This window comes from Manis pentadactyla, chromosome 3, assembly GCF_030020395.1.
Source record: "Manis pentadactyla isolate mManPen7 chromosome 3, mManPen7.hap1, whole genome shotgun sequence".
Classification (NCBI taxonomy): Eukaryota; Metazoa; Chordata; class Mammalia; order Pholidota; family Manidae; genus Manis; species Manis pentadactyla.
In genome coordinates, this window is record NC_080021.1 from 15,699,046 (window position 1) to 15,727,023 (window position 27,978).

General features: G+C 38.2%; 1 protein-coding gene across 5 annotated transcripts in view; it reads right to left on the reverse strand.

Moving 5' to 3' along the window:
* NSMCE2 (NSE2 (MMS21) homolog, SMC5-SMC6 complex SUMO ligase) overlaps positions 1-27,978 on the reverse strand; it is a 208,962-nt gene that overhangs the window by 144,305 nt on the left and 36,679 nt on the right. For all 5 annotated transcript variants that reach the window (XR_008996168.1, XR_008996166.1, XR_008996167.1 and 2 more), the window contains exon 3: positions 13,123-13,229. Coding sequence is in view for 2 of the 5 variants with exons in the window: in XM_057497746.1 (XP_057353729.1) it covers positions 13,123-13,229 (107 nt within the window). In the remaining 3 variants the exon portion in view is untranslated. The remainder of the gene's footprint in view (positions 1-13,122; positions 13,230-27,978) is intronic.

The following is a 27,978-nucleotide window of genomic DNA, read 5'->3' on the forward strand; positions in this document are numbered from 1 at the left end:
GGGGAGAGGTGAGTGCACCGGGGTGGGAGAGGCACAGGGAGTGAGACCAGCTGCCTGGGAGGCACAAATGGAGCCGGGCCTCTTGTGACCAATAAATGGGATTCTCCCACTTTACCCTTTCCCTAGAGTTCTTTCGGCTTCACGGGTTTCACAACTTTATTCATCTGGGCTGGGAGCACGCTTTCCCTGGATTCACAAGTATCCATCAGAAAACCTACTTAAGATGACTAGGAACTTAAAAAAAAAAAAGGCAAAATATCTATTTTGGGAGTACTACATAATTGTCTATATCCATAGGCTAACTTCTAATGTTTTTAAGTGCACCATGAGGATCCTAATAAATAGTAAGTGTGCTTTCAAATAATCCCTCATCTTCATACCACACCACAAATGTACAGCAAAGAATGGTGGCAACCCGTGAAGATGAGGCGGGACCGTTCCTCAGGTATCACGCCTCACCCCACACAATGCAGACTACGGGATGACTAACACTCGAACAGGTTGTTAGTGCTCCTTGGCCTTCACCTGTTCTTTCCTCCAGGCTAGCTGCCTATCACTCTCTGATGCTGCTCTATAATTAATATGGCTTCCTCGTATTTGAAATTACTTCCCACTGCTAAAGCTATCAAGTGCCTTTCACCTTCCAATTCATATCCTATGAGAAAGGTTTCCTGACTAAATGAAAATGAATTCTACCCATCACTAGCCGAATCAAAAAGCTGTTGTTTCACAGGAAAATTAACAGAATAAACAAAACAAGAACCAGTTAGGTGCTTCATACTTTATAGAACTTGCTTTAGAATAATTTACGTAATTTGATTAACTTTCAGAGAGATTAACTTCCTCAAGCCAAACATCTGAAAACATAAGTAATACTATTTCACAATGCAGTGTAACATTACAGCATTAAGCCATTTATTGTGTGTTCATCTACATTTCCACACTTGGTAGCCACCCTGTAAAATCCAGATCATCTAGTCATGACCTATTTTCCTTTATTCCCCCCTACATTTTACTCAGAAGTGCTAAAGAAGGCAGAAGCCAATGAAAAAATACCATCTTATACTGGGGTGATATTTTAAATATTATAAACCAGCTTTCATATTGCTTTCCAATTTTATTTCACAACAACCTTGTGCACGGAGATTCAAAGAAGCAATATTTTCTAAAGGCCTACTATGCAAAGCCTCACGTCCTCTGATTGCATGAGGTAGTTTACCTACATTATCTCACCTAATCCTCACAATAGTCAGGCCCAATGTCACACAATTAGACAGGGTGGGGAACAAAGATGAGACTCATTCTGATTCCAACTGCAACCTTCCTTCCACTACCTCTGTGAGACATTCTTCACATGTTCCACAAAATGCCACATAGTGACCATATCACTGCCTTTTTCCATGGGCAGACTTCTCTCACACTGCTTCTAAAAACTGATCATGAACAAATCTGTAGGCAAACTTGGCAAGAAGAAAAACGTTACCTAACCTGTATTAACTAAATGTAACTTAGAATATTGCGTGGTGCATAGCAATCACTAGAAAAATGTCTGCTAGGCTTAATTATTATGGAAAGGACTGAATATTTTAATAAACATAAAGCATCTTGTTAAAACAAGAAAAAAGAATTATTTCATTATTTTATTTCAAATCCTTAAAATTCCTTCATATTCACACCATTGCCACTTTAAAAATATACCACACAGGAAGTTTTAGAAGGTCAATAATACTGGCTCCTCTAAAGTTTCCCTTCTATCTAATATAACAGTTCCATATGCTAACATTCTTTTCCTCAAGTAGCTCTTTAACACTAACATGTTAAATGTTATAGAATCTAAATAAATCACAATCATTTTTACTTTATTTTATTTTATTTTGACACTCTTATGCATGTCAAATCAGTATGAAGAGTCACTTTTCATGTAGACTAAATGGCCCAGAATTTGGGAGATTTATAATAAGATGTGTAAAAGCATAAGCCTACTTATAACTGAGGCTTGATGAAAACATTCTTACTCCCAACTGAAAACTACAACTCAAAATAAATTCAATATACTACTACTGCCTTGAGGCATGGAGGTGTCATGAAAAGAGCCTTGAATTACATGTAAGAAAACTGAGGTTCACGTCCTCCTCTTGAAACTAACCACGTGACCTGAGTATGTCCCTGAGCCTCCCTGAGGCTCAGAGTCCATCATACCCATCTTACCTAACTTGGAAGGTGATTATTCAAGAGGGCTTCTCACCCTTTACCTGGGGGCAAAGAAAACTGGTTTCAGACTTTTAGTCAAAGGGCCAGGGAACCAAAGTAGGAACTGAAGAAATTTTCCAATCTGGTTTTAATAAACCACCAACAGCCCCAGGAAAACTATCAAGTAAGTAGGGAAGCCAAAAAGAAATGAATTCACTGTCATCCAGACCAAGGTTATCCTCTAGAACATTTCAAACACCAAACTGATACCCATACTACAAATGAGCTTTGTTACAGTTTTACAGAAACTGGATCACAATGAACTGTTTATGATTCAATTATTTTTTTTTTAATTGGCTAGTCTGGAAACCTACCTGCCAAACATTTTTTCTATAGAAACTGTGTTCCATTCAGTTCAGATATCCAAACACTGACAATGTATCTTCCAACTCTCAGCTCCCAAAGCTAACAAGAAACCCCTTTCCATCCTCTCTGGCAAAATCAAGGAAGGCTTCTTCACTCTTCAGTCTTGTGCCACTCAGACATGAGATGTCAGATAAGGACTGTCAGGATGTAATATACATATATGCCTGATATACTTACATATATATGTATATATATATAACTACCCTTCACTTTAATTTTTTTGGTTGCAACTCATTCCTATTTATAACCTCATTTAACCTACAATTGTCCAGAGAGGTATGTAAGACAAAAAGTATTATTACTCCCATTTTGGAAATGAGAAAGGTAAAGCACAGAGGTAATGCGACTTTACCAAGGTCATAGCCTGGCAGAAAAAGGATTAGAAGCCAGATCTTTATTTCCCAATGCTCTTTTCAATCAAACACCAATTACTAAGAAACTAGAGGTTGGTAGGAAGGTAGGGAGGGAATAAAAGTAAAAGTGACTATGATTTATTTAGATTCTATTTTTTCACACTGATTTTTGTCTGACTTTGTGAATTTTCAGCAATTTCCTTCATTGTTGCCTGAAGAGTTAGTCACAAAAACCATCAGATCAGAAAGTATAAACTGTTTTCAATTATTTCCTCATTGTTACATAGAAATGTTCAGCTTTAAGTGTTTCATAATAAAATGACTCAGGGACAAAGCTAGCCCAATCTACATTAGTCACTTGTTGAACTGTTACATGAAATTAATGCAAACGGAGGTGGGTGGGGGGAGACAGCAATAAACATTTACCAAAAAGATGACTAAATTAAGGATAAAAGAAAAAGTGAGTGTAAAACTTAAACACTTTTCTTTCCAGTTTAAGCTGTGAGATGGGAAAATAAATGTGAGGAAGAAGACACAAGTCACCTCTTAGCACTGATTCCAGTTTAGGAGGTTTGGAAGAGTTCAGCCATTGAAATGAAATGTGGTAGACATTTATGTGTAAGACAAAGAAGCTGAAAGTTGACAGAAGAGAACACTCAACACCATGACTTTATACAGCACTTTTACCTCTCAAGTACTTTCACATATGTTATCTCATGTTTTAATCAAGAAATTACTGAGAGAGATAGGAGCAGATACCACTAGGTTCATTTAGCAAACTTGTTTAAGGTCACACAGCTGTTGAGCAGATACTGCAGAAGAAAACTACATTATTAAATTAAACATTAACACCAAACAACTTACTATTGTAATGGGATCATACAAGGCATTTATATTACAAAAGCAAAGCACTTTAATTCCATATTCTGGCAGAACAATCCCACTACTATTACAGAAAATCTGCTAGGACATTCAAATTTCAACCCTCTTATTTCTAGGCCCTTTAAGTAATATATTAGGAATTTCTTCTATGAAAAAACTGAGCATACAATGTTTCTGCCGAGGCTTTTTAAAACACAGTGTAACAACACCTTATGCGTCAAAGTTTATTTCTGATTTTGAAAGAAGAATGCTCTCGGTACACCAGGACTTACTTAGTCCATTTAGACTTCCTATTTAGTATTTCACATGGCATTTTTGGCTTCTCTTTCTTGTAGGGTGCTAAAATAACGTCAGGATGACAGAGAGTAACCTGATGGGTAGAGAGGGTTTGCTCCTGGTACCAAAAACATTCCAAGAACCACAAATAGCTGGGCAATCGGAAGGAAAGTACTGAAGAGTGTGAGGCCCCCAGTGTCAGTCAAGGGGAAGGTAAAAAACAAGCAAGTCAGGATGTCTGGAGATCAATCCTGTGATACAATCATATTAAGCTATTTCTGGTTATTGTTTCCAATTTTAAGTAATACTGACTTGGTCTTTTAAGTATCACTTTCTATTAGAAGATAATAAAATGATTATTTTAAGGTAAAATGAGGGATTGAAGAAATAATAAGAAATTGCTCATAACTGATTATACTACTCTAGCCTATGAAAAACTAACAAGGATTTTTCATTCTTTTAAAGAATGCTATATTATACGACATAAATTGTCCTTAAAAAAAGAAGCCCAGAAAGAAATGAAATTCAAAAACCTCCGATGGCTAAAATATCAGGTTCACCATGACACCAAAGAATGAAAGATTAAGTGTCACTACTGCCAGATGCTAGAAGCTTCAAGAAAGAAACAGAATAAAAAGAGATCCTCTCCATTTCTCTCAGTGACAGTTCCCCAGGCCTGGCTGTACCTCAGAATGACAGAGCTTTTCCTTACTGGTACAACCACAGACACACAGGGCCTGAAAAACTAAGTCCGTTTAGAGTCTCTCCACTTAGACTCCTTCTATTCTTTCACTTGTCAACAATTTATACACAGTGCTCATTTAAAATATAGCTAGCAATTTGCATATGGTACATAAGAGGAATAAATCCAACACATTTTTCTCCTATTTTTCATATAGACGCTACCAATAAGATAAAAATTACTTACAGATGGAAATGTAGCTCAAGAAGGATTTCTCTGTGTGCACATGGATACTATAATTATGCTATTTATTGAACGTTTTTGCTTACATCTTTAAGTAATATTTGTTTACTTTACCTAAGAAAACATCACAAGTTATTCCTGAATTACCAAAGTTTTTCCTTAGTTGTCTGGTTCTTACCTCTAGTATGACACTCCTCATAGCCATTAACTAGCACATGGTAAGGAGCACTATCTCTTTCTTGTTACTACTGACACAAGGAGACTCACTGTTCAGGGGACTTTAAGCCAGCTGGCCAGATGCCATGCTGCTCACTTGCCTCTGCACTGGCCCATCTCCCACAATCCTTTCTGCTTGTAGAACATGAGTGCTAAGTTCCCCCCAATACCTCCTCTTATCAGAACACTCCTTCAAAGGAATGAGGCTCTTCCTTCAACCTGTCAAGGAACGTAATCTCTTGTCTTTCCCAATGGTTTCCTGCTGCCTGCTCTACTCTCCAAACTTCAACTCAAATTTCCTTTCAGATATTATTTAAATTTAATCAAAGAAATGACTTCTTCTTTACAGAACTCCCTGGGCAACCTTATAAGTTAGTATGACATAACTGTCTAGGTGCTTTCAGGCTACCACTTTTCATCTATGACCCATACTACCACCCCCACTTCAAGGGAAACTGAGGCTCGTAATTAGAGTGCAGAAAAGCCAGAACTTAAGCAAAGGCTCTTTTCCCTTACTCTGAATTTCTTAAGCATGTTTGTATTGTCTCTGTCAAACTGTCTCACTGTTAATATTATCTTGTGGCCATTGGATGCACACATGTCAAGACGCTTGATATCTTCATTACAGTATTGGCATTACCTGGACTATTTGATTATGAAACAAGAAATTACCTTCAACTCCACACACTGAAAATGCACTCATTTTAGAGTGAACGTTAACATTTGGTGATCCGTTCCCCTATCCAATCTACCTCCTCACCTCTCTTTGCCCATGCCCGTTCACTGCCCTCAGCACATGGCCTTGTCCATACCCTTTCATGGCTCAGTGGCACCACTGCTAGATGGTGGGGAAAGGCCTACGTTTCAAGCTCTGTATTACTGATCTATTATGGAGAAAAGTTTTATATGGGAAGAGGCTAAAGTAACTCTCTAAAATAAGGGTTTGATGCTATATGTGAACTATGCCCAATATCAGATATAAGCTTGAGTTGGCTACATTAAAGAAATTTCACGTCATTTAAATAATTTAAATAATTGACTGCCAGGATTTCCTGATGCCACTGAGGCCAAGGTGTTCAATACTCCTATTAGTACCTCAACATAGTGTTGTGGTGAATAAGATTTGTCAAGAGTCTGGGTGCTTTTCCTGCCCACAATGGGTCCGTTCTGCCTATTCTGTACCCTCCTCTTTCTCTTTCCGCAAAAACATTCCCTTCTCCTTCTCTTCGCTCTCCTGAATCAACATTCCACACAGGGGTCTTGTTTGCTTCAGAGACTGAGCACCAAGCAATCAGTGCACGTTTTTAAAAACACTTCCTTCCTCTTTTTCAGTGTTGGAAAACTGCGGTCTTTTCAGAGGCCTGGCCCTCTGCTGATCTTCCTTGTGGAAACATCTCTTAGGCCATTTTGGATAGGGAGGTTGATGTACTCCCCAGTTCCCGGAATGCCACAAAGACTCTACCCCAAACTGCTGGGCCCATCTCTCGGCCTCCTGTGTAAGGTAAGGGGGTGGAGACCATACAAAAGTCATTTTCAAAGTAGGTTCTGTAAAGCATTAGGCCTTCCCCCAAAGAGGTTTGCTAGTTAAATTAGTTTAAAAAATTACTAAATATACCTCCTTTGAACAATCACAATGCATAAAAGCATATTAAAGGTTTTAGAATCTTTAAGCAAATTCTTTTAATCAAGTTTTCCCCAAATTTATCTGACCACAAAATCCTTTCTTCTTATTATACTTATTCACATCCTGATTAATTAGCATTATAGAGAAATTTTTGAAAATGCTGCACTAGACGCACCTTAAAGCTCAGTAGAGTGTAAACATTTTATAATTCTGAATACGACCCAACACTTAATACTTACAAAACACCGGGATGGATTTTTATAAACTACCCATGAAAATTGGTCTCAATATAGCATGGACCAGAATGTTCACCTATTAGTAGCTATATTACTTGGTAACCTAAGAGATTTAATCTAGATTCTTTCCTACTGAAGCAATTCAATTAGTGAAATACTATATCCAGACCTAACTCTCTGTGTGTGTTAGAAAAAATGCTACCAAACACAACCTTAATTTGGGAAGTTCTAAAGCACTTAATGAATGGAAATTAATTACCAGTAATCACAGAAACAGACACATTGGGGGGCCAAGTGGTCCTGAATTCACCTGAAGAGTGAATACCTAAAGTCAATAAATTTTTTTTCCGGTTAATTTCTATACCTGGGCAATATTCCTACAGATATCAAGGCTCACATATGGAGCATTTGTAAACTTTTGACAAGAAAGGTGGTGACCCCACACCACTCTGGAATACTGAGCATGGGGGTGGGGAGTAGAAGAAAGGGTATTCTCTAGTACTTTCCCATCTGCCTCCAAGAGATTTTCACTAATTCCACTGTTATTTCTTACCATCTTGTACTTCCCTGACAATAGTAGTTTCTCTCATACTCAGAAATCTTTTGTCCTTAAATTTTATAACTCCCAAACTCATTTCTCCTCCTTCCTCTTGTGCCAGTGATTCACAGTGTGGGGGGTAGTCTGACATTTAGTCAGTAGATGATCATATCTAATAAATTTTATCCTCTGGCCTAGAACTTCTTTCAGATACTATATAAATTAGCTTTCTAAGTGAAACGTGGTCCCTAAATCTTGTTTAACTAAAATGTAACTCCCAACTTGCAAGATACCCCATAAGATTTCATGTCAAAGTAGTGGATGTTAAGGTAACTTGAAATAAGATTTACAAAAGGCAATGCTTACCAGCTGAAGGGTGAAGGGTGAAGGGTGAGGAAGCATAGGGAAATGATAATGTCAAAAACATTCTAAACTAGTTGCATGATGACAAGACTGAGGTAACCTACACCTTTGACCCACATCATTCTTTTATTATATCTGAGATTGTATTGGTTTCAACAGCTTAAATGAGGTGAGGTATATTTCCACCTTTCTAACTCTCAATATCTTAAAAGTGAGATAAAATGTGCAGGCTACCTAATTAAGTAAAAACCACAGTACACAGGGCACACCCATGAGAAGATTCATAAGGAACAACACAAGTAAACCAACCTAGCACCTAATTGTTCCTATTAGGTTAAGAAGAAATATTCTCCCTCCCAGGCTTTCAGTAGGAACTGTTATAAAACACCATCTTAAAAAATATATATATGTGGCACCAATCTGATTTAAAATTGCACACAGCACAGAAGACAGCAGTAGAAGAAAGTAAAGAAAATACCAGTGGTCTGCATTTTCCAATAAATTAACCTGTGGATGCGGCATATTCTAAAAGAACAACATATAGGTAAAATCTGCCAATTCTTTTAAAATTTAAAGTTTGTTAAGTAAAATTACACACTTAGGTATCATGATAAAATTAACACCAAAGTATAATGTGAATCTCAAGCTTCAGTTACTTTTGCTGAACTCCAGGACTAGACTGCTCACCGAAAATCACAGAGGATGTATATTTTACCACTGACTGCTAATAATATGTAACTAATCTGACCTGTCAAGCCATTTGTCATTTAGCTTTGTGGCACCCATCCCTTTGCACTATGAGAATTGAGATTGTAAAAAAGTTGGACCACTCCCCGATAGCGACTGGAACTCTTTATCATCTCTTATTTGAAAAACACATACCTGAAAATGGATTTGAGGATTCCTTGAATTAAACTGGTACCCACCCCCTGGAATCTGAAACCACAAGATGGGACTTCAGTTTAAAACAATCACATAAATACTGAGTCAGAAATATACAGTATTACCACTGTTTACTCAGTACACTGTACTGTTTATTCCTTAAGAGGGATTACCCCTATTTTACTAGTGAAATGGCTTGAGAAGCACAATACCAGTAATGCACTTATTCTTAAATCTGCTGTCACCATGACTTGGATCACTAAGCACAGGTGCTGGCACACAGTAGGTACTCGTATTTGAATGAAGGAATCAGTGACCAACCCTAGGTAAATCATTCAACTACTCTATATACTTTAAACTTTCCATATATAGAAGTAGGCTCTCTCTGGCCTGCTTTCTCAAGGTTTGATTGGGCTTGATGAAGGCACTCTGAAACTTTGACATCAAGACAATCAGAAAAAGGATGCTTCCACTTCATGCAAAAGTCACACAGAGAAATTATATGTCATGATCACCATGTTCAGGCTCATCTGACTTTCACTGTACACTAAGTATCACTTCTTCAGAAAAAAGTCTCCCGAACCCCAAGTTAGTAACTCTCCTTGAACACCCTATTTTCCCTCTGTGGTACACACAATAGTCATTATAATATCTGTTTTTTTCTTTGTTAAACATTTGTCTTCCTGTCTAGACTTCAGACATCCTGAAGGTGGGAGTCCCGTGGGCTTTGGTAACAGACCTTCTGTTTCTTGCCCCTGGAAGTACCTGGCACGTATGTTTAGTAAATATTTATTCAATAAATATTTGAGAGCAAAAAATCCAGCCAATGGCACTCCTTCAATACACTCAAACAATAAAAGCTTAGAAATTAAGGGAAAGAACATGAGGTGATCAAAAGTTGAATGTTCAGAACATCACTCTTCTCTCAACTTGAAACCAAGTTTCTCCCTGGCAGTAACAGAGATAAAAGAAGTAACTGTGCCGTGGTGCATCCGTGAGCCATTTTACAGCTTTCAAAACGCTTTCATCACATATGTGGTCTCATGACTGAACGTCTTCAAAGAGCTCATACAGAACTCTCTGTGGTTTGACAGGAATGTTTTAAAGCACGGTGACAGGTATATAACCTATCTATGCTGAGAGATTTTCTAAATGACTTATAGACTTGTCTGGAAATTTTTTTTAGTGCCCACTGCATAATACTCCCTCTGCAAACTAGCTGGAACAAAGCCCTTTTTTAAAAAATTTCAGAGCACAGAAATAAATACTGGTTCCAAATCAAGTCTTCAGGCATCTTAGAACATAGTAGCCCTATTTTCTCCAAGGACAGAGAAAGGCGATCTGAAGCTGCTGCACGCCAAAGGGGCTTCCGAAGGATTGTTGGTACATTGAGCTGCACATGGAAGGTTCCAAAGTGAACACCTAACACCCTTCCAGAGGTGTGGAAAAGAATAGGAGAAAGACTTATATTTAAATTAAAAAACTTTAATGCTCTTTGGTGATTAATTTTTTTTTTTTAGTTTTCTATGACTATATGAAAATTCATAAACAGTAAGATGACACAGTGGATCAGAATTCTGGCAAATGTTATAGTAATGGAAGTGCTGTAGTTCTAAAAGTCTCTGACAGAACAAAACTTAAATGGGACACATACAGCTTCCTATTATCTGTATTCTTTCTGAATAATCTGATTTTAAAACAATTTCATCTTAGAGGTCATGAACACCTCATATCATAACTTAACACCAAAACAAGCTTATATCTAATCCTACATCATTTTTGGATACCAACAGGTCAAAGCCCAAAAGAAGTTCTGTTTCAAAGCTTTGACCCAAGCAAGCAAAGTACTTGTCTTTAAAAAATATCTTGTTCTTTCTATCTAAGGAATATGTTTGGAAATATGTTTGGAAATATGGGTTTGCAATAACACAGTATCTTATATCTCCATCAAATTTTATGAATGTCAAAGCGTTTGATACACAGTACGTAATCTAATTCACACAATAATCTTGTGGAACAGGCAGGCCAAGAATTTTATAAATGGGGAACATAAGGTTCCAAAGGTTAAGTTTCTTGACCCAGAGTCTTAAGTTACAAAATAGAAGAACTAGGGCTAGAAGACTTTCTGATCACTAGACCACTGCTATTTCTAAAGAATTCTACCATTCTGGCCCCTATCAAGCTGTTGTTCACCTTTTATCCCTCACCAAAACAAGCAATAAGATAGCAATATCCATAACTTCAAGCATGTAGAATACATAAAGAGAGTGTAAGATATTTTCTTCTAAATAATGATCATAACCCACTACGACCCTATATACTTTCAGGTTTTAGAAACATTATAAAATTATGAGTTGCTATTACTTGGTCTTGTATCAAGCCTATATAGAGAGCAAAACTTTGCATCAGAAAAGGACAATAAGCATGTTTTCTCCCCTTATGAAAGACAAGGGAGTTTCCTGACAAGCATTAGAATCACTAAATCTAAGTTGCTCTACAGTCTAGGGTAAGGAGAGGACTGAAAAGTGGGATAAAACTCAGAGTGTCACCTTTCCTGTTTAGCAGGGTGGGGGTAATGGCAAGAGGGCTCAAGATGAAAGAATGCTGTGAACTATAGAATGTGGGTGAGAGAGGGCTTGTCTTTTTTTAAAACTGAGTGACTCAGTTTTTTAAAGGGAGAAAAGTTGGATTCTTTATGTAAAAATACCTTGAGCATCTGTGAATCCTAGAGTTTTATAGGAAAAAAATCCATCTTAAGTTCTTTAATCTGTTTTCTTATCTATAATGTACACGGGGCTGTTACATTTGCACAACACCTAAGTAAAGATACAGAAAGGCCTATCAAATAACCTCTGTAGAATATAAGAGTCAAAGCAGGATTTATCTATACAATAGGCCTAACTCTGACCTTCGGTAGCAAACACACTATTCCATAAAGTCAGTGGTCTTCAACCCTGGATGCATATTAGAATGAGTTTTTTAAAAAATACTGTTGCTCAACCCTGCTCCAGACCAATGAAATCAGAATCTCTTTAAAGTAGCGACTGGCTGGTTCTAGAGTCCTGCTGGAGTTGAAAACCTCTGGTCTAAGCACTTTGTAATCCAGTTTCAAATGCCCCAACATGACGTCATTTTCATATTTTCCTATGAAAGAAATATTCATAGTACCAGGACCAATAACCTCAATCACTAGAAACATCAGAATTTCATAAGCTGAATGAGTTTATTAGTTGGATATAAGGGGACATTCTTTAGTTAGTCACAAATATTGCACTTAATGAATATAAACCATTAAAAAAAGCAAAAATTCTTAAACCAGAAAAAAACATTAGAACTTTTTTTTGAAAACACAGGAAAACTTTATATAATTATGAACGTGTAACTAAGTAATGCTCATTTAAGTATGGTTTAAGTATTACACCATATTTTAAATTTTATCTTCAACTGAATAGTTGTATTCTACATTGTAAAATATTTGATTTTTGAATTTTCCCACAGATATTAGAAAAGGCAAATAAAGAAACCAGAAGTACAAGACACCCTATTACACAGGTATATGAAATCAGTTCAAAGGGGAGTTTCCACTGCTCAGAGGACAAAGGACTTCTCAGAAACATTACTGCAATCATATTGCTCATTTCTTACTCAACACAGTACTACTGAAAAGGATGTTGCTAAGTTTTATGTGTTGTTCCTGTGACAGCTGGAGTCAACAAAGATAAGTTTAGCTTCTGGAAAAAACGAAATGCCAACCTTCTTTATTTTTAAACTTGCTCTAAAACTCTTCCATATAATCTGATCTTACAAATTTTGCAATAGCTATATATTAGTTAAAGCTGGAGAATGAGTAACTAAACCTGGTCTAAGTTGTATGCTTAAGCAAAAATAACAATAAAAACAAGTGCTATGCAACTTCTGGCATTTTATAAAAATCTATTCATATTCAAAGGAGGCTTAGACTAAAAATATCAAGACAAAAAAATATAAGACAATCTAAAACAGATGTAATATCCTAATTAAACCTAGGTGGCCTAACTAGGAAAATATTTAAGATTCCTATTCTATAAACTTCCTAATTTAGAAGAAATCAATAGCTGCTACAGTAAGGATAAAGGACTATGAAAGGTGAGAGAAGAATTTTGTTTTTATGTTTCCATTTCTAGGTCAGTGAATTGTAACCAAATATATCCAGGTAAATGGTATAAACTTACATGACTTATCATAGATTGAACAGCTTTTACATAATGGTTTAGTTCCCGATCCATCATAGCAAATTCAACCATTGCCTTGTCCATACTGTATTCGCTACTCACTTCAGCTGAAAGAAAAAGAAAGCAATTATTGTTGTCCATTTAAAATGCCATATCTGGAAAAAGTTGCACCAATATAATATATAGTCAGTCAATGGTCTAAACAATTTTGTAAAGGTATTACATATTTTGTAAAGACCTCCTTAACATATGGCTGCTTCATGCAAAATTCTAAGAATATGCCCAGTAGAAGAAGGCTCAAAGGCAATGTTGTGGGTGGAAAGAAAAGAAGCCTCAGACTCAAGAGTTCCAGGCTGTGCCTTACTTGTGTGATCTTGACCCAGTCCCTACACATCCTTCAGCCTTAGTTTCCTTATCCGGGAAAGCAGCCTGTCATACATCTGTACACAAACCTCACAGGATTATTAGAGATCAGATAAGGCAGATTTTCACCTCTAGTAGGTTAGGGTATGTGGACCAATCCTCCTGTTGAAAGCAACTGAAATGACTGGATAAATAGAAAAAAAGGAAAGAAAGAAAGAAATCCTAAAAATAAAAGAGCACGAGATAGTCAGAAACAATCAGGGCAAAATCTAGGGAAAACCAAAAAAGAGAAACAGCACAGAGAGCTAAAGCCGCATCCCCTCCCCCAGTCAGCTGGGTCTCCACTCCTCTAGGTAAAGAGCCAGAATTCATCCCACCTGCTCCTCCTGGCTGCAGGGAGGCTGGCCTTGGCCACTCAGCGGAACAGAGGGAAGAGGGAGAGAAAGCAAACCTGCTTCTGAAAAATTGTGGCCACAAGCCAGCCCTCCTGGATTTGCAGCCCGGATTCCCCTCACTTGAGTGGTCCAGGGAACGTGAGCTCTGATCTTGATGTGAGGTGGCCTTACATGGCCACTACCCACAGGTACTCCCCTCTGGAGAAGAGACTTTCATCCTAGGCCTCACATAATCCTTACAAATAATTGTGAAGGCTAATGCACAGATCATAGAAGAAAAAAATAAAACACATACACATAAAACCTTATAAACCCTAAAAAAAAACCCACAAGAAAACAAGCCATCAAGGTAAGAATCAACAGAAACAGATCCACAAATATTTCAGATATTGGAATTATCTATTAGTCCGAGTGTGAAACCACTATGCTTACTAAGTTTAAAAATTAAAATACCTACAGGAACAGGAGACTATAAAAAGTGACTAGCAAATTGAAAAAGCAAGGTAATGTTCTTAAGTGCTTTTCAACTAGCTTCCAAATGAGATTATTTTTGTAAGTACACAGAAATGTGACTTTGGCATGAAGAGTGCTATGAAAGTCTGCAAAATAAATAGGATGATGGTACTCATTATCAAGGTCCCACGGATGCTAGCAAGACTTGAACCAGACAGCAATTTCAAATAACGCAAGGCCAAGGAGACCTTTCCTGCCAAGGAGAAAACAAGCGATGGCTGGGTCAGTGTTTGATGGAATGAAGCCTAAGGGAAGACTCTCTGGAGGCCATCTGTGGTTCACACGCAGCCTCAGCTGAGGCTCTAGGACCCAAGGATGTGGGGACAGGCTGAAGAACCTAAGTGATGAATAATGCAGCCTTAGGCAACAAAAGGAAAACACTAGAAGAGATCAGGCAGCTAGTCCTGAAAACTGACAATCACACCACACCTGGAAGTGATGCCCAGTCAGGTAACTTGTAGCTGAGGTCCGTGTCTTGGCCTGCTGCAGAAAAGGGCTAGAGAACAGAGACCCAAGACAGGAACTGGAAGAGGCTCCCTAACAGTTCTGGAAGAGAGGCCACGAGAAAGGCCACATCAAGTAGCAGCCCTCCATGGCTACTTCAAGGTTCCTTCTGTGATACTTCTTGTGCTTCTTGTTAACACTTATTCCCCTACTGCAGTTCTAACCTCTTTCAAAGCTGTGATTTTTGTTCATGTTTCAGAAACACCAGGCAAGGGAAGGCACAGGGAATCTGTGCCTCGTCCTACTAAAGGATTGCAGTGAGGAAAGAAGGGCACAGTGTTGCATGAAAAAAGGGCAAATAGACCAAATAAATCCCTGAAGAATTCAGGAGGAAAAAAGGGATCAACACATAGGGAGCTGGCAGCTGAATAAAAAGGTCTGTGAGGGTGGGAGTAGTGAGGGGCGGGGAAAAGACATGCACACTGACCAGCCAGAAGGTCCCTGCTCCTTCACTCCTCAGTATACAATCTCAGCTGCAAAATTCTCCTCTCCTGCAGGAAAGCCCTTCCTAAAAATTGACAGCAAATTCTATCCTACACATCCTTCAAGGACTGAACACAGGCCTTTCCTGCTTTGAAACTATACCAGCCTAGAAGGCTCTCTTCCTTCACTTAATTTACCTTAACTACTACACCTGATACTTGGCACTTTTACCATAAACAATCTTGTCTTCTTATATGCACTTGCCTCATTTCTCCAAACAGATTTTAATCCATTTGAAAGTAAGAAAGTGGCCCTAGCCTTCTTGGGATTCAACAAAGAATTGTAACAATTCTTCCTTCAATATTCTTATATGGACATTATTTAACACATTTGAAAATTAGTCCTTTGCCAAACTGTAAATTGTTCTGCGTCAGATATTCAATTGAATTAAAATGTAAAAATGACATGTGATAATTAACTCATTTTCCTATTATATTTTCATTGTGGTTTTTCCACAGGAAAAAGGATGGAACCAGTGCTTGGTAGATTTACACAAGATGTCAATATTCACAGTGACAATCCCAGAGAGTAATGTATTTCCGCACCACGCCTTTCTGCAAGCCTGGCATTAGAGAAGATCAGTGCAGATGATAAAGCTTAGAAAGTTAAGGACAATGATGAAAAAAATATACAATAATAGCTGTTGCTAAGAATTAGTAAGCACTTCATTATGCACCAAGATTATTCCTTGCACACATATCTACATTAAACCCCACAGCAACATTAGGAGATAGCGAGTTTCATCTCTACTTTACATATGAGAAAACTGCGATGAGGTAAGCTGCTGAAGCAACTTGCTCAAGGCCACGGAAGTAGTGAATGGCAGACCTGGTCTCCAACTCAGGCTTTCTATCTGCAGTTTGCACACTTGCCCACCTGTGCTAAAAGGTGCTCAAAGATGAGAAGGACAGGCACCTCCAACTCACCCAAGAATAACTTGGGAACAAACTCTCCAGATGGGAGAAAGTCAAGGCCCTGAGATGCTCTCAGTTCCCTGGTGATCGTTCCAAGTAGGACACCAGCCAATGCCACTCAAATGCTATCAAAACTGGAAAAGCTTTTCCAATTCCTTAAGTATAGGAAGATGGTAACAGAAGAAAGTGATTTTCCCCCTTTTCAAAGATTACCAAATTTTAATGGTGAAGGTAACATTTCACATCAGCAAGGCTGACTGGATGGGTTACAAAAGCAACCAAATAACCCACTGGAAGCTACAAGAATAACTAAATCATCTCTGGCTGCTAAGACGTCAGACCCGCACCAGGCCAAGAGCACTGGCAGCAGCAGACGGAAGCAGCAGCCGCACTCGGGCAGCGGCAGAGACATGGCCAAGGGGAAGGGAGGAGCCCTCGGGCCTACGTGCAGAGATACTTCTAAGTAGCGCCCCCTGACCGAACCATTCCTGTTACCCACGGCTCTGACTGCCTCTTCCTTGGCCAAGCAGCTCGGGAGTCTAGGCATATGCACACTTCTTTACATGCCATTTGACGGTCATCTATTTATTATAACCAACCCTTGCTGTGTTACTCAGATGAACCTGTGATAGACTTGAACATTCGCTTACAAGGCAATAAAGGCACAGGGAAGGGTCCTGGGAAGAGTCTGGTGTCTCTGTGAAAACTGCACTCACAAATTCAGAAACCGTCCCTTGTATAATGTTAGAAAACTAGGTTGGAGTCAGTTTATGGGGATCTTAAATGCCTAGTTAAGAGGTTGAGACAGGGTTTAATTCTCAGTGAGAGTGACCAAAAGCTTCCAAACGAAGGTCATTTTTAAATCAAGTCATGAATTAAGATGATGAACTCAGTTAGCCGTAGTATATGGAATGAACTGGAGTTGGAAAAGGCTGACTTATAATAACGGGTGGAAACAGAGGAGAAGGTATGGGTGACAAACATTATAAATCACAGAAGGGAGAGAGGGAGAGAGGGAGGGAGGGAGGGAGGGAGGGAGGGAGGGAGGGAGGGAGGGAGGGAGGGAGGGAGGGAGGGAGGGAGGGAGGGAGGGAGGGAGGGAGGGAGGGAGGGAGGAAGGAAGGAAGGAAGGAAGGAAGGAAGGAAGGAAGGAAGGAAGGAAGGAAGGAAGGAAGGAAGGAAGGAAGGAAGGAAGGAAGGAAGGAAGGAAGGAAGGAAGGAAGGAAGGAAGGAAGGAAGGAAGGAAGGAAGGAAGGAAGGAAGGAAGGAAGGAAGGAAGGAAGGAAGGAAGGAAGGAAGGAAGGAAGGAAGGAAGGAAGGAAGGAAGGGGAGAGGGAGGGAGGGAAGGAGGGAGAGAAGAAGGAACTGTTCCAAGAAGTTGATACAATAACTAGCTGAAATATGCCCCCCATCCCTGCCCCAGTAAATGAAGTCCAGAGGGCACAGATGATCTGATTTACATTATGAAATTATAACTGTTTCTGTAAGTATGCCAGTATGAAGGCTATCCCCCTACAAATCTGTGTGCCTTGTCCCAGTGATCCTGGTCAGCACTATGTCAAACACTGTGGACTGACTGCTAATAATACCTGGAGAACTTTTAAAGTGTTACTTAGACCAAGAAGAGCCATAGAACTAAACCCACTCTTTAAAGACAGTTTCTGTTTCATTTTGTTTTTTTCAAACAAAAGAGTTGCAAACCCTAGATAATTAAATAATTTTATTCACTAAAGGAAAGGCTGCTTTTTAGACTAAACAGCTCTGATATTTATATAACATAGAAAGTATCTGAATGGATGTAGTTGGCCTGCATATAATTTTCCTCAAGTTAGATAAACCTATAATTATCCAATCCAAGCAGCCACACTATTCATTAGACATGTCATTTGTTACTCAGTGTCAAAATGCACTAAGAGCATATTATAACTATTACTATTCTTTTTGAATAGGCACTAAAGTTACATGATTAGTTAAACATTAAGCAGAAATTGGTGATTTCATTTGAAGATTATACTTAAAACAAAATTCATGAGACTTTGATGAAAGGAAGATGATGGCTGGGAAAGAAACAAGTAGAAAAGCAAAACAGTGACAATCAATGCCAGTTGTCTTGAATATAAAAGACTCGGGTAAAAGAAAGAATTCTGGAGAAAAATGAGGGCAAAGAGGTCTGAGAAAGGAAAGGAAGGGAGGAGACAAATGGCTATTTTTACAGATGTAGCCTCATGCAAGAAAAATTCCATGTTGTTTGTTCATGGCTAAGAGATGTAGGTAGTAAGCCTGTAGCAATACAGTAATCCTTACATAACACCGCATGGACTCCTGAGAGTTTATCCAGGGTGGGTTCCAAGATTGTCTAGGGTCTATTCACACATTATTTGCTCAATATAATGCCATTTTCTAGGCTAAAGGTGCAGATTCTTTATATTGGCTTCCCCAAGGTATTATCAGTACACCAATCAAGCTTTTGTTCCAGACCAGTGACCAGTTCTGCAAGAATGGAAAGTAAGTGATGCAGCTAAGAGACACAGCCTCAGGATCAGCTCTTCTCAATAAGGCCCTTCCTGGCCATAGCTGCCCTGTAGCCACAGCCTCAGGCATGCATTACAGAGAAATAAACTCTCTTCCCGAAGGCCCAGCCCCGAGGTTTGGGAAGCAGGGCTGAAACAGGAGCCAGAGCACACAGTACCTAGAGCCAGGTAAGTTCCCTCATCATCCCTAGGTCTTCAGAAGAAAGGCCTTCAGTGACAGACTTTAAAATGAAGACACTCCCCGTCCTCTTTCCCCTGGCAGGTCCAAACACATCTCTATACTAGCTCATTACTCTCCCAGATGCCTTTTTGCTCTGCTCTGCTGTTCCCTATGATCTCAGCTACAAAGATCCTTTTCCAGAATCCTTCCTAATCCCCAGAGTAGAACCAAATGCTTCATGCCTTATAGATTCATAAAGCTTTTTACCTTTTACAACTAGGGCACGTGTGCATGGGTGTGTTAGGGAGGCACGCCCTCAAAACAAATTTCACCTAGTTACCCCTTCCAACTTTTTGTCTCTGGTTGAACTGCAGTTTTGCCCTTGGCCAAGTTGTTTCCTGAAATTTTGTCCTTAACAAATAAAAACTGCAGAGTCAGATGTTTTTTATTCTACAAAGTCATGTACAGGCATGTCTGGACAGGAACAATCCCAATTATACACAGTTGATTAAATTCAACTCCAACGCATTTCATTAGTAAAATACCAATCTGAGACAAAGCAGCCATTTAGTGTTCTTAAGGGGATGCTGACTCCAATTCAACATGAATCATACACTCAGAAGGTCTGATAAATATTCAGTGCCATTAAGTACGTATGTCCATTTTGACAGGGAGGAAGGAAGGAAAGGGGGCAGGTATAATCACCTGATTGTATTTTAAATTTCCTAAAACGGATAGGGCATAGAGTAGGGAGGTTTTACTTTCTGAACCAGAATATGTCCTCATCTCTTTAAATTAAAATTTGATTCTTCTGTATTTTGAAAATAAGAAATTTCTTCTTTTTGGATAAACTCAAATAAATGACAATATAAAACCATAGTGTTCCTTTCCCTCCTTCCACAAAACAAAAGACAAAACAAAAAACCCTTCCTCAATTAAAATATACCTCCAACTATCTCTAGCAACACTTATCCACATGCATACCTACCACGATGAGTGGGTGTGTGTGTCTGTTTTTCCTGGCAGCCGAGTATTAAGCAATCATTATACATTCATCAAGAGTCAAATTTAATGACTTACTCACTGCTTGAGCAATACTTAATAGAAACTTGGTTACTCCTCACTGCACTGTACTTTAGTCATAATTATTCCTCAACAAAGATATTAGTGTGGAGAAAAAACTAAATTGAATCCATATTTTATAACTGCCTCCCACCAGAAATAACAGTGAAGAATGGAACAGTGCAGGACACAAACTCGCAAGCAACTGGTCCTTTTATAAACACAGAGAATATGGGGAAAATCTTCAAGAAACAATGACCTTTATAATCATCTTGGCCCACCTATGTAACTTTCTTATCCTAATAATACAGAAAAGGGAAGCTATATAATATGGTATCTCAAAGCCAGCAGTGGAATAAGATTACATTCAAATCTAGGCTATATTACTGCTAGCTATATAGTCTTTGACAAGTTACTTTATTAGAGTCTCAGTTTTCTCCTCTGTATCATGAGTACAGTATCAGTTACCAAGCAGATATGCAGACTAAATGAGAAAATGTAGATAAAATGATCAGCACAGGGCCTGGCCCGCGATAAGCACTAACAAAATATTTCCAGTCACTATAATGTTTGCAGAATGGAGAACTACTCTGTAAATGTAATTAGTCTAAATGCTGAAAGCATTTTGCCCTTACAACCAAATGGTATCAAGTGAAAATCATCTCTTAACACTTCACTGTTTCTACTACCTTGAGATCAATGCACTAAATTGAACTTCCAAGACTGCAAGGCTCAATGTAAAGCTCTGTAAACCACCCCACAACACACTCACACACTCATGTCCAGAAGCTCCCTACCTAGCAAATGCCTACCAAGCACTTACTACATGCCAGGAAGAGGGAAAAAGTGCTTTAAATCAAGGAGCAGCTAATCTTGCCCACAGAAGAAAGGTTTAGCAGGTGGGGGGGGTACACACAAACTGTGTCTTGAAGGATGAGTAAGTGTATCACCAGACAGGGGCAGAGGCTAAACCAATGTCCTTACTCCTCTCCTCAGAGGCTGACGTAAGAATTTACACCTCCAACCAAAGCACTGGGGGTGAACAGAGGAGAAAGATTAAAAAAGGAACAAAATCTCACTGAACGCTGACAACGTGTAGGCACTTTGAACACACTACTCAACCCATCCTTGGTTACAATCATGTGAACCAGGTGTTATTACACATAATTTCGAGATAAGGAAACTGATCATCACAGAGGCTCAATCATTTGCCCAGGTCACATTGTTAATAGACGGCGAAGTTAGGAACTGACCTCAGGTCTGACTGAAAGTTAGCATGGAAGACACATGCTACAGTATCTGAACTACCACACAGAAATAAATAAAACACACTCATGCAAAAGTCATGGAGGAATGACTACTGGGTTCTCTAGCTAAAGGAATTCTCCTAAACATTACCTTCTTTTAAAAGAGAGAGACAGGAAGTGCAAGAGACTGACTGACTGACGTAAATAACTCTACCCCAGAGAAATGGAGACCAACTTTCACTAAAGAAGCAGATTAATTCCTTAGGACGAGTAGTTAATATTCTATAAACAACCACAGTAAGCCTATAGCTCAAAATATTGCTTGGAGTAAATTCTATGAAGATTTAAGTTCCCAAAAATCACAGAGATTAATCTCTGGACACAATGTAGTCTCTACCACTCACCAAAATCACTATGAATCCCAGGCCAAGGGCATCTATCACTTTAAAACATAACCACAGAGCTCTTTTGGGAACAAGGCCCTTGAATCTTCAAAGATCAAGTTTGTCTTTTATATGACTTAAATCCTTTTTTTACACTTTCTTGCCTATTTCTTCCTATCTAATCCCTGGTTGACTGGAAAGACAAAGTCAAGGCAGTAGCATTTCCATCTAACATAATTTCAATGACTGCCATTTCTCCCTGGTTTTCAAGTCTTTGGCTTTGTCTAAGTTCTAGTTAAAGGTGAGGCCTGAAGGCCCAGGAGGCTTAAGGAACAAAGCCTGGCTTTGATTTCTGGCTCAGCACAAAAATTTTGGCATGAATTTGTGGCGGCAAAGACAAAAGGAAGTGAGGCTTAAACTTCATGTGATTATCGAGAAAATTAAATGGGAATGCAGGCAAAGCACCTAACATGATGTCTTCAACACAGCAGGTGCTTAATATATGGAGTCTATTTTACTGTTAACCAAGTGAACTTTGCAATATTCCCCAATACAAGTCTTTTATTTCACTTAAGCTAGGACCTATTGAATCACAGATTCATCTTACCTACTTTCTAAAATTAATAAAGCATATGGTTAGGAAACTAAGCATATGGTTGAAAAATTCAAACAGTACAATAATGTAGTTTCTCCAATTCCAAACTCCCTCCCCAGAGGCAACCACTGTATTGAGGTTCTTGGAAATGTAATCCCATGGACATATTCTACATATAAGGCACCCTCTTTTAAAAAGCAATACAGAGATTAAAGTGCTTATAGAAGCACCAGAAGGAAGGAAATAAAAATGGCCAAACCTGAGGGAAAACTACTCTCAGAATCCTTTATATTGAAAATCCTATCAATATTCTCTCTGTGCCCCAGTCTTCTGTAAGTGCACACGAAGAGGACGAACAGCCAGTGGCTGCTTCGGTTTAGTGTTAGAATATCCACTGTAAAATAACAACACAAAGGCAAACAAACACATCTGGGCATACTAGAAAACAGGAAAGGAGCGATGCTAAACAAAGAATAAAATATGAGTGTTAGAGGAGGAACTGCTATTCACCCAGTGAACAAATATATACCAGGCACAGCCATACGCGGGGCACTGTGCTGGGTGCCCAGGAGAGAGCAGAACAAGGTAAACACTATACCTTCTCTCAGAGAACTTCTGCAAATTTCTGCCCCATGCTAAAATTTCTACAAGCCCCGATACAACTCCCAGGCCTTTGTTTGGCCGTTGGTATGATGGGAAAGCTTGTTCTACTGAGCAGCTCTAATTATTAGAGTCCCTCCAAACACAGAGCTGATTCAGCACCTCCCTAGGATAATTTCAGGCAATTACAACAATAAATCGAATTACTCTTTCACACTTAACTTATTTATGCCTCACAGCCTCTGTATAGTGCTTTTACTCTCTGTTTTATGTGGTTTAGGAAACTGAGGCTCAAGGAAGGTAAGTGATTCCACTGAAATCATGCCTCAGTGTCAGAAGCAGGACTTGAACCCTAACCGTCAAGTCCAACTTGAGCTACAGAAGAGCTCCCTGCTGGGCCACACAGAAAGATCAGCTTCAGATCACAGCCCTTCAAAAGATCCGAAGGTAACTATTAAATAGCTCCTACCTGAGGGTCTTTGCTTCTCTAGGATATATGATTTGTCAGAGTCCTTTTTAAAAGATGGGCTCCAGAATAAAAACCATTGATTACAGCAATAGTGTCAACCAAGGAAGACTATGATGACACTGTCATCACTATGATCATGCATTGACCTTGGCAATAAAAACAACAACAGCAAAAAAAAAAATCAACAGAAACTGCCATTAAGTCAGACCTCTTCTTTCCTATATTAGTACCACTGAGATCTTCAGTCTAAAATTCAATACCGGAAACTATCAGATCTCATGGTTCTTAACTCTGGCATTCCATTTCATTCAGGAGGTAGAGGTCCTTCTACATTTCAGTATGTCATCTAATTACCAGCTACCCTTTCCTATTTTCTGTGATCCGTCAATTTGACAGCCTTGCCTTTCTTAGTTTTCTGTCAAGACATTAAATAACAGCTAACATTTATTGAGCACTTACTGTGTGCCAGACACTATGTTATGCAACTCACATGCATCATTTCATTTAATCTTTACAATAACTGTGAAGAAGACTGTACCATCTCCATTTGATAGAAGAAAAAACAGGCTCAGAGAGGTTAAGTACTTTGAACCAAGAAGCTCTTACAGCTAATGAGCTGTAGAGGGAAGACTCAAATCAGGGTCTGTTAAATAACAGAGTCTAATCTCCCAACTACCTCAATAATCATCACCCTTTGGGCATAACCCATTTCCATGCCATAAAAACCTTGCCAAGTGCCTGCCTAAGATCTATGCATATTAGACTAGAAAGCATTCCTACTGTACCAGGGCAATCACCCTACCTTAAAAAAGGCAGGGTGGGAGTAGAGAGGAACTAGGGTGATCAAGAACAAAAATAACAAGCTCATAAATGAGACAGCTACTCAAGAAAAGGCTAATGACCTTTTATGCTTGCACACGGATAGTTAAGTGCCTTAGACCAGCATATCTCTGCATTCATTTTAAGTAAATTTACACCAGGAAAAAGATTACAAATGGGGTCAGAATACTTAAAAATGAAAAGTTAACGAAGGAACGCTTTAATTAAATAGAAATTAAGTCCTCAAAAACTATAAACATAAGCTTGCAGGGAGCTGAAATGATGTAGATTAGATTATAAAATCTATGATGGCAGGGCCTACAATCTGTTATTTACCTAACTCTCAAATGCTGGTCTAAAGGAGAAGCATTTTGTTCTAGGAAACATTTCTTTCTTTAAGGAAAGAGCAGAAGTGCAATCACAAATGGAGGGAACAACTGTATCTCATATCCTTATCTTTCAGAGGATAATTTCTATGCTAATTTTGGAAAATAAATTTGATTTCATGGAAACAGTGACAAATCAATTCATTAAAACTTAAATCACTGACAGCTCCAGAAAATAAGTCATAATTTACTATAAATATTATAGTAACTATTTCCATCTGACACAGCACGTTCCCTTATATTTGTACCTCCACACAGTGAAAGTTCTTGAAAGGGTGTCTGAGATTCTATAAGGTAACATTTCTTCATTATTTTTCATATCATTTCCAAGATGTTTTACTTTCATTTTATCTGACTTTAATCAGCAGGGACTCCCAATACTGATTCTGTCTCGCCTCCCTTAAAAACCTCTTTATCAAAGAAATTATGATCCATAAACACTTAAACCTGCTAGAAATGGCTCAGAGACCTCTTTCTCGGTAAAATAAACTACTTCTGTGATGGGAATTAGCACCTACTATGTATCTGTTCTGGATTGCAATTATAATGAACTGCCAAGTGGTATAAAGAACTATTAATATTCAATGAGTGACTAACTGGTTCGGTAACACTGCGGCACCATGTATAAAATGGAAGGTCCCAATCAATCACATCGCACATGCAAGCACCCACCCTCAGCAACCAGTCACAACTAAAACAGGCAAGATCTCAATCCTGAGGTCATCTCAGCCTTCTGGGCATCCTCCACATCTAACTGTTCACCAGGTGCTATCTGTATGGCCTGCTCAAGACAACTACTACCTCCTTTCCTCCTTAGCAACTACAGCTGCCCTTTTCCAGCGTTGATGTGTTACTTCCTCAGGTTATAGCTTTTCTTCCTGAATGACTTCCTTTTCTAATCTTTTTTCCCTCCAATCCTTTTTCCACGTCATTACCAATTATCAAGAAAAAGTCTGATGATACAATCTTATGTATCAAAAACCTACAATAGTATTTCCATTTCTGATCACGATAAAAGTACAGGGATCAAATTTATTCTCCTGCCTGAGACAACCAAAAATTTCAAAATGCACATAAACAAATAAATTAATTAATCATAGTTTACAAGACACTAGACATAATGGAAGGAAGAGGAAGGAGAGTGACCGGGAACACAGGAGGTGAGCCCTGTAACTGACCCACTTCACTGTCTTGAGAGAGTTTTCAGGCCACAGGGCACACAACACCACTCAAAATCTCAACGGACTTTTTTTGAAGAAATTGACAAACTGATTCTAAAACTCATATGGAAATGCAAAGGAACTTGAATAGCCAAAACAACCTTGAAAAAGACAAAGTTGGCGGACTAATACTACCCAACTTGAAGACTTACTAGAAAGCTTAAATAATCCAGATTGTGTGTTATTTGGGTAAAGACAGACAAACAGACCCCTAGAACTAAACAGAGTCCAGAAATACAAACTGATCTATATGGATAACTGATTTTGACAACGAGCAAAGGCAAATTTAATGGAGGAAGATAGTCTTTTCCACAAACAGTGCTAGGGCAAGTGGATTATCACATGCAAAAAAACAAAAAACAAAAAACAAAAGCAAAAAAACCTTTGATTTATACCTCATACTTTTGTGTCATATTCAGAAATTTAGTCAGAATGAATCAGAAACTTAAATGCAAACCTGAAACTCAAAAACTTCCAGAAAAAATTATAAAGAAAATCTTTGGGAACTTGGGTTAGGCAAAGGTATCTTAGATACAACACTATAAGTACAATCATAAGAGAATAAAATCAAAATTTAATAATACTACTACTACTAATAATAAAATAGTCCAATGACAAATGGGAACAAGATTTGAATAGACACTTCACTAAAGAGATGAATGCCAAAAAAGCACATGAAAAGATATTCAGTATTGGTCACCAGGAAATGTAAATTAAAACACTATTAAGATACCACTGCATAGTTATTAGAATGGCTAAAATTAAGAAGATGGCTCAGATCAGTGTTGGTAAAGACGTGGAATGACTAGAGGATTGTCTTAATGTATTCCATACACAGATTCCTATTTTCAGACAACTATATTACTAAGAAAGTACATTTTACCATATAATTTAAGCCATGTTTAATATAATCTAATCTTATCATAATGACTCAGAAGGGACTTCAAATGTTATATGTCTCTCCATGTCATCATTATGGTTTTACTGTACTAGTAAAGTATGGAAACATGAGTCAACAGAAATTTTTTATGTAACAGATTTCAAAGACACCAACTTTTAGTCTATAATTATATCACAAGAGTATAATTGCTTTTTATTATCATTTGTTTTCTTCAATCCAGTGGTTCTCAAAGTATGGTCACTAGACCAGCAGCATCATCGTCACCTGGGAACTCAGAAATGCAAACTCTCAGGCCCTATAACAGGCAACTCTGAAACCCTGGGTGGGGACCAGCAATCTGTATTTTAACAAGTCCTCCAGGTAATTCTGAAACTTGGTAAAATTGGAGATCCGCTGTTCTAATGTATGTTTTAAAGTTCAAACCATAAACTGCCTTATATCTGAGATTCTGAATTCACAGAATTTTAAGATGAAAAGGAGCTGATACTTCAGATCAATGTTTTCAGCAAATCTAGAACTCAACCAGTTGTTTCCCTATTTGTATAATCCCTGAATTATTTCAGGCCTTTTATTAAGCTACAAAACCAAACTGATGTAAGGTCCCATAAATAATGCATTCTATAAAAGCCTTTGTTTCAAAACAAATTTTTTTACTTAAATATCCTGAGTCATTTACTCACATTTATTTTTGCAACTGTACCCAACATGCCTTCCAAATTTACTAGATTTGCTTCTAATTTCAGCTACAAATTGTCATCCTCCAGTGAGTATCTGTGCAACTTTTAATTAGGCTCATCTAAGTGGAATGGATTTTTAAAATAATTCTAGTTATAAATTTTAATTGTTTTAGAGAGATACTTCAGATAGAGGCAGAATCAAAGTGGAAATGGTAGTGGACTGAATCAGGATATTTGGGGCTGTTAACAATTTTCTCAGAGACTTTGAGTTAATAACTTAATCTTTCTGGGGCTCGGTTCCTTCATTTGTAAGAGGAAATGAAGAGTAGATGCCCTAAGTGGCCATTCAGGTCTGAGCAACTATAAATCTGTATCTTAGTCTTACTCTATAGTTCCTTACTTTTATTATTATAAGATTGTTTAGTATTTATTAATATGATGTTGCCAAACTATTTTAAGTATTATATGTTTTTACCAATTAAAAAATTTTTAAAGATATAAGACCATCACTACACCACTGCTACTTTGAGTTGCTGAAGCACCAAAATGACAGTGTGACTTTAAGTCTCTTACTCTTTCTTCAACTGGCTAGTTTGTGTCTGAAACTATGAGAAGGCATAGCATGAACTGCCAA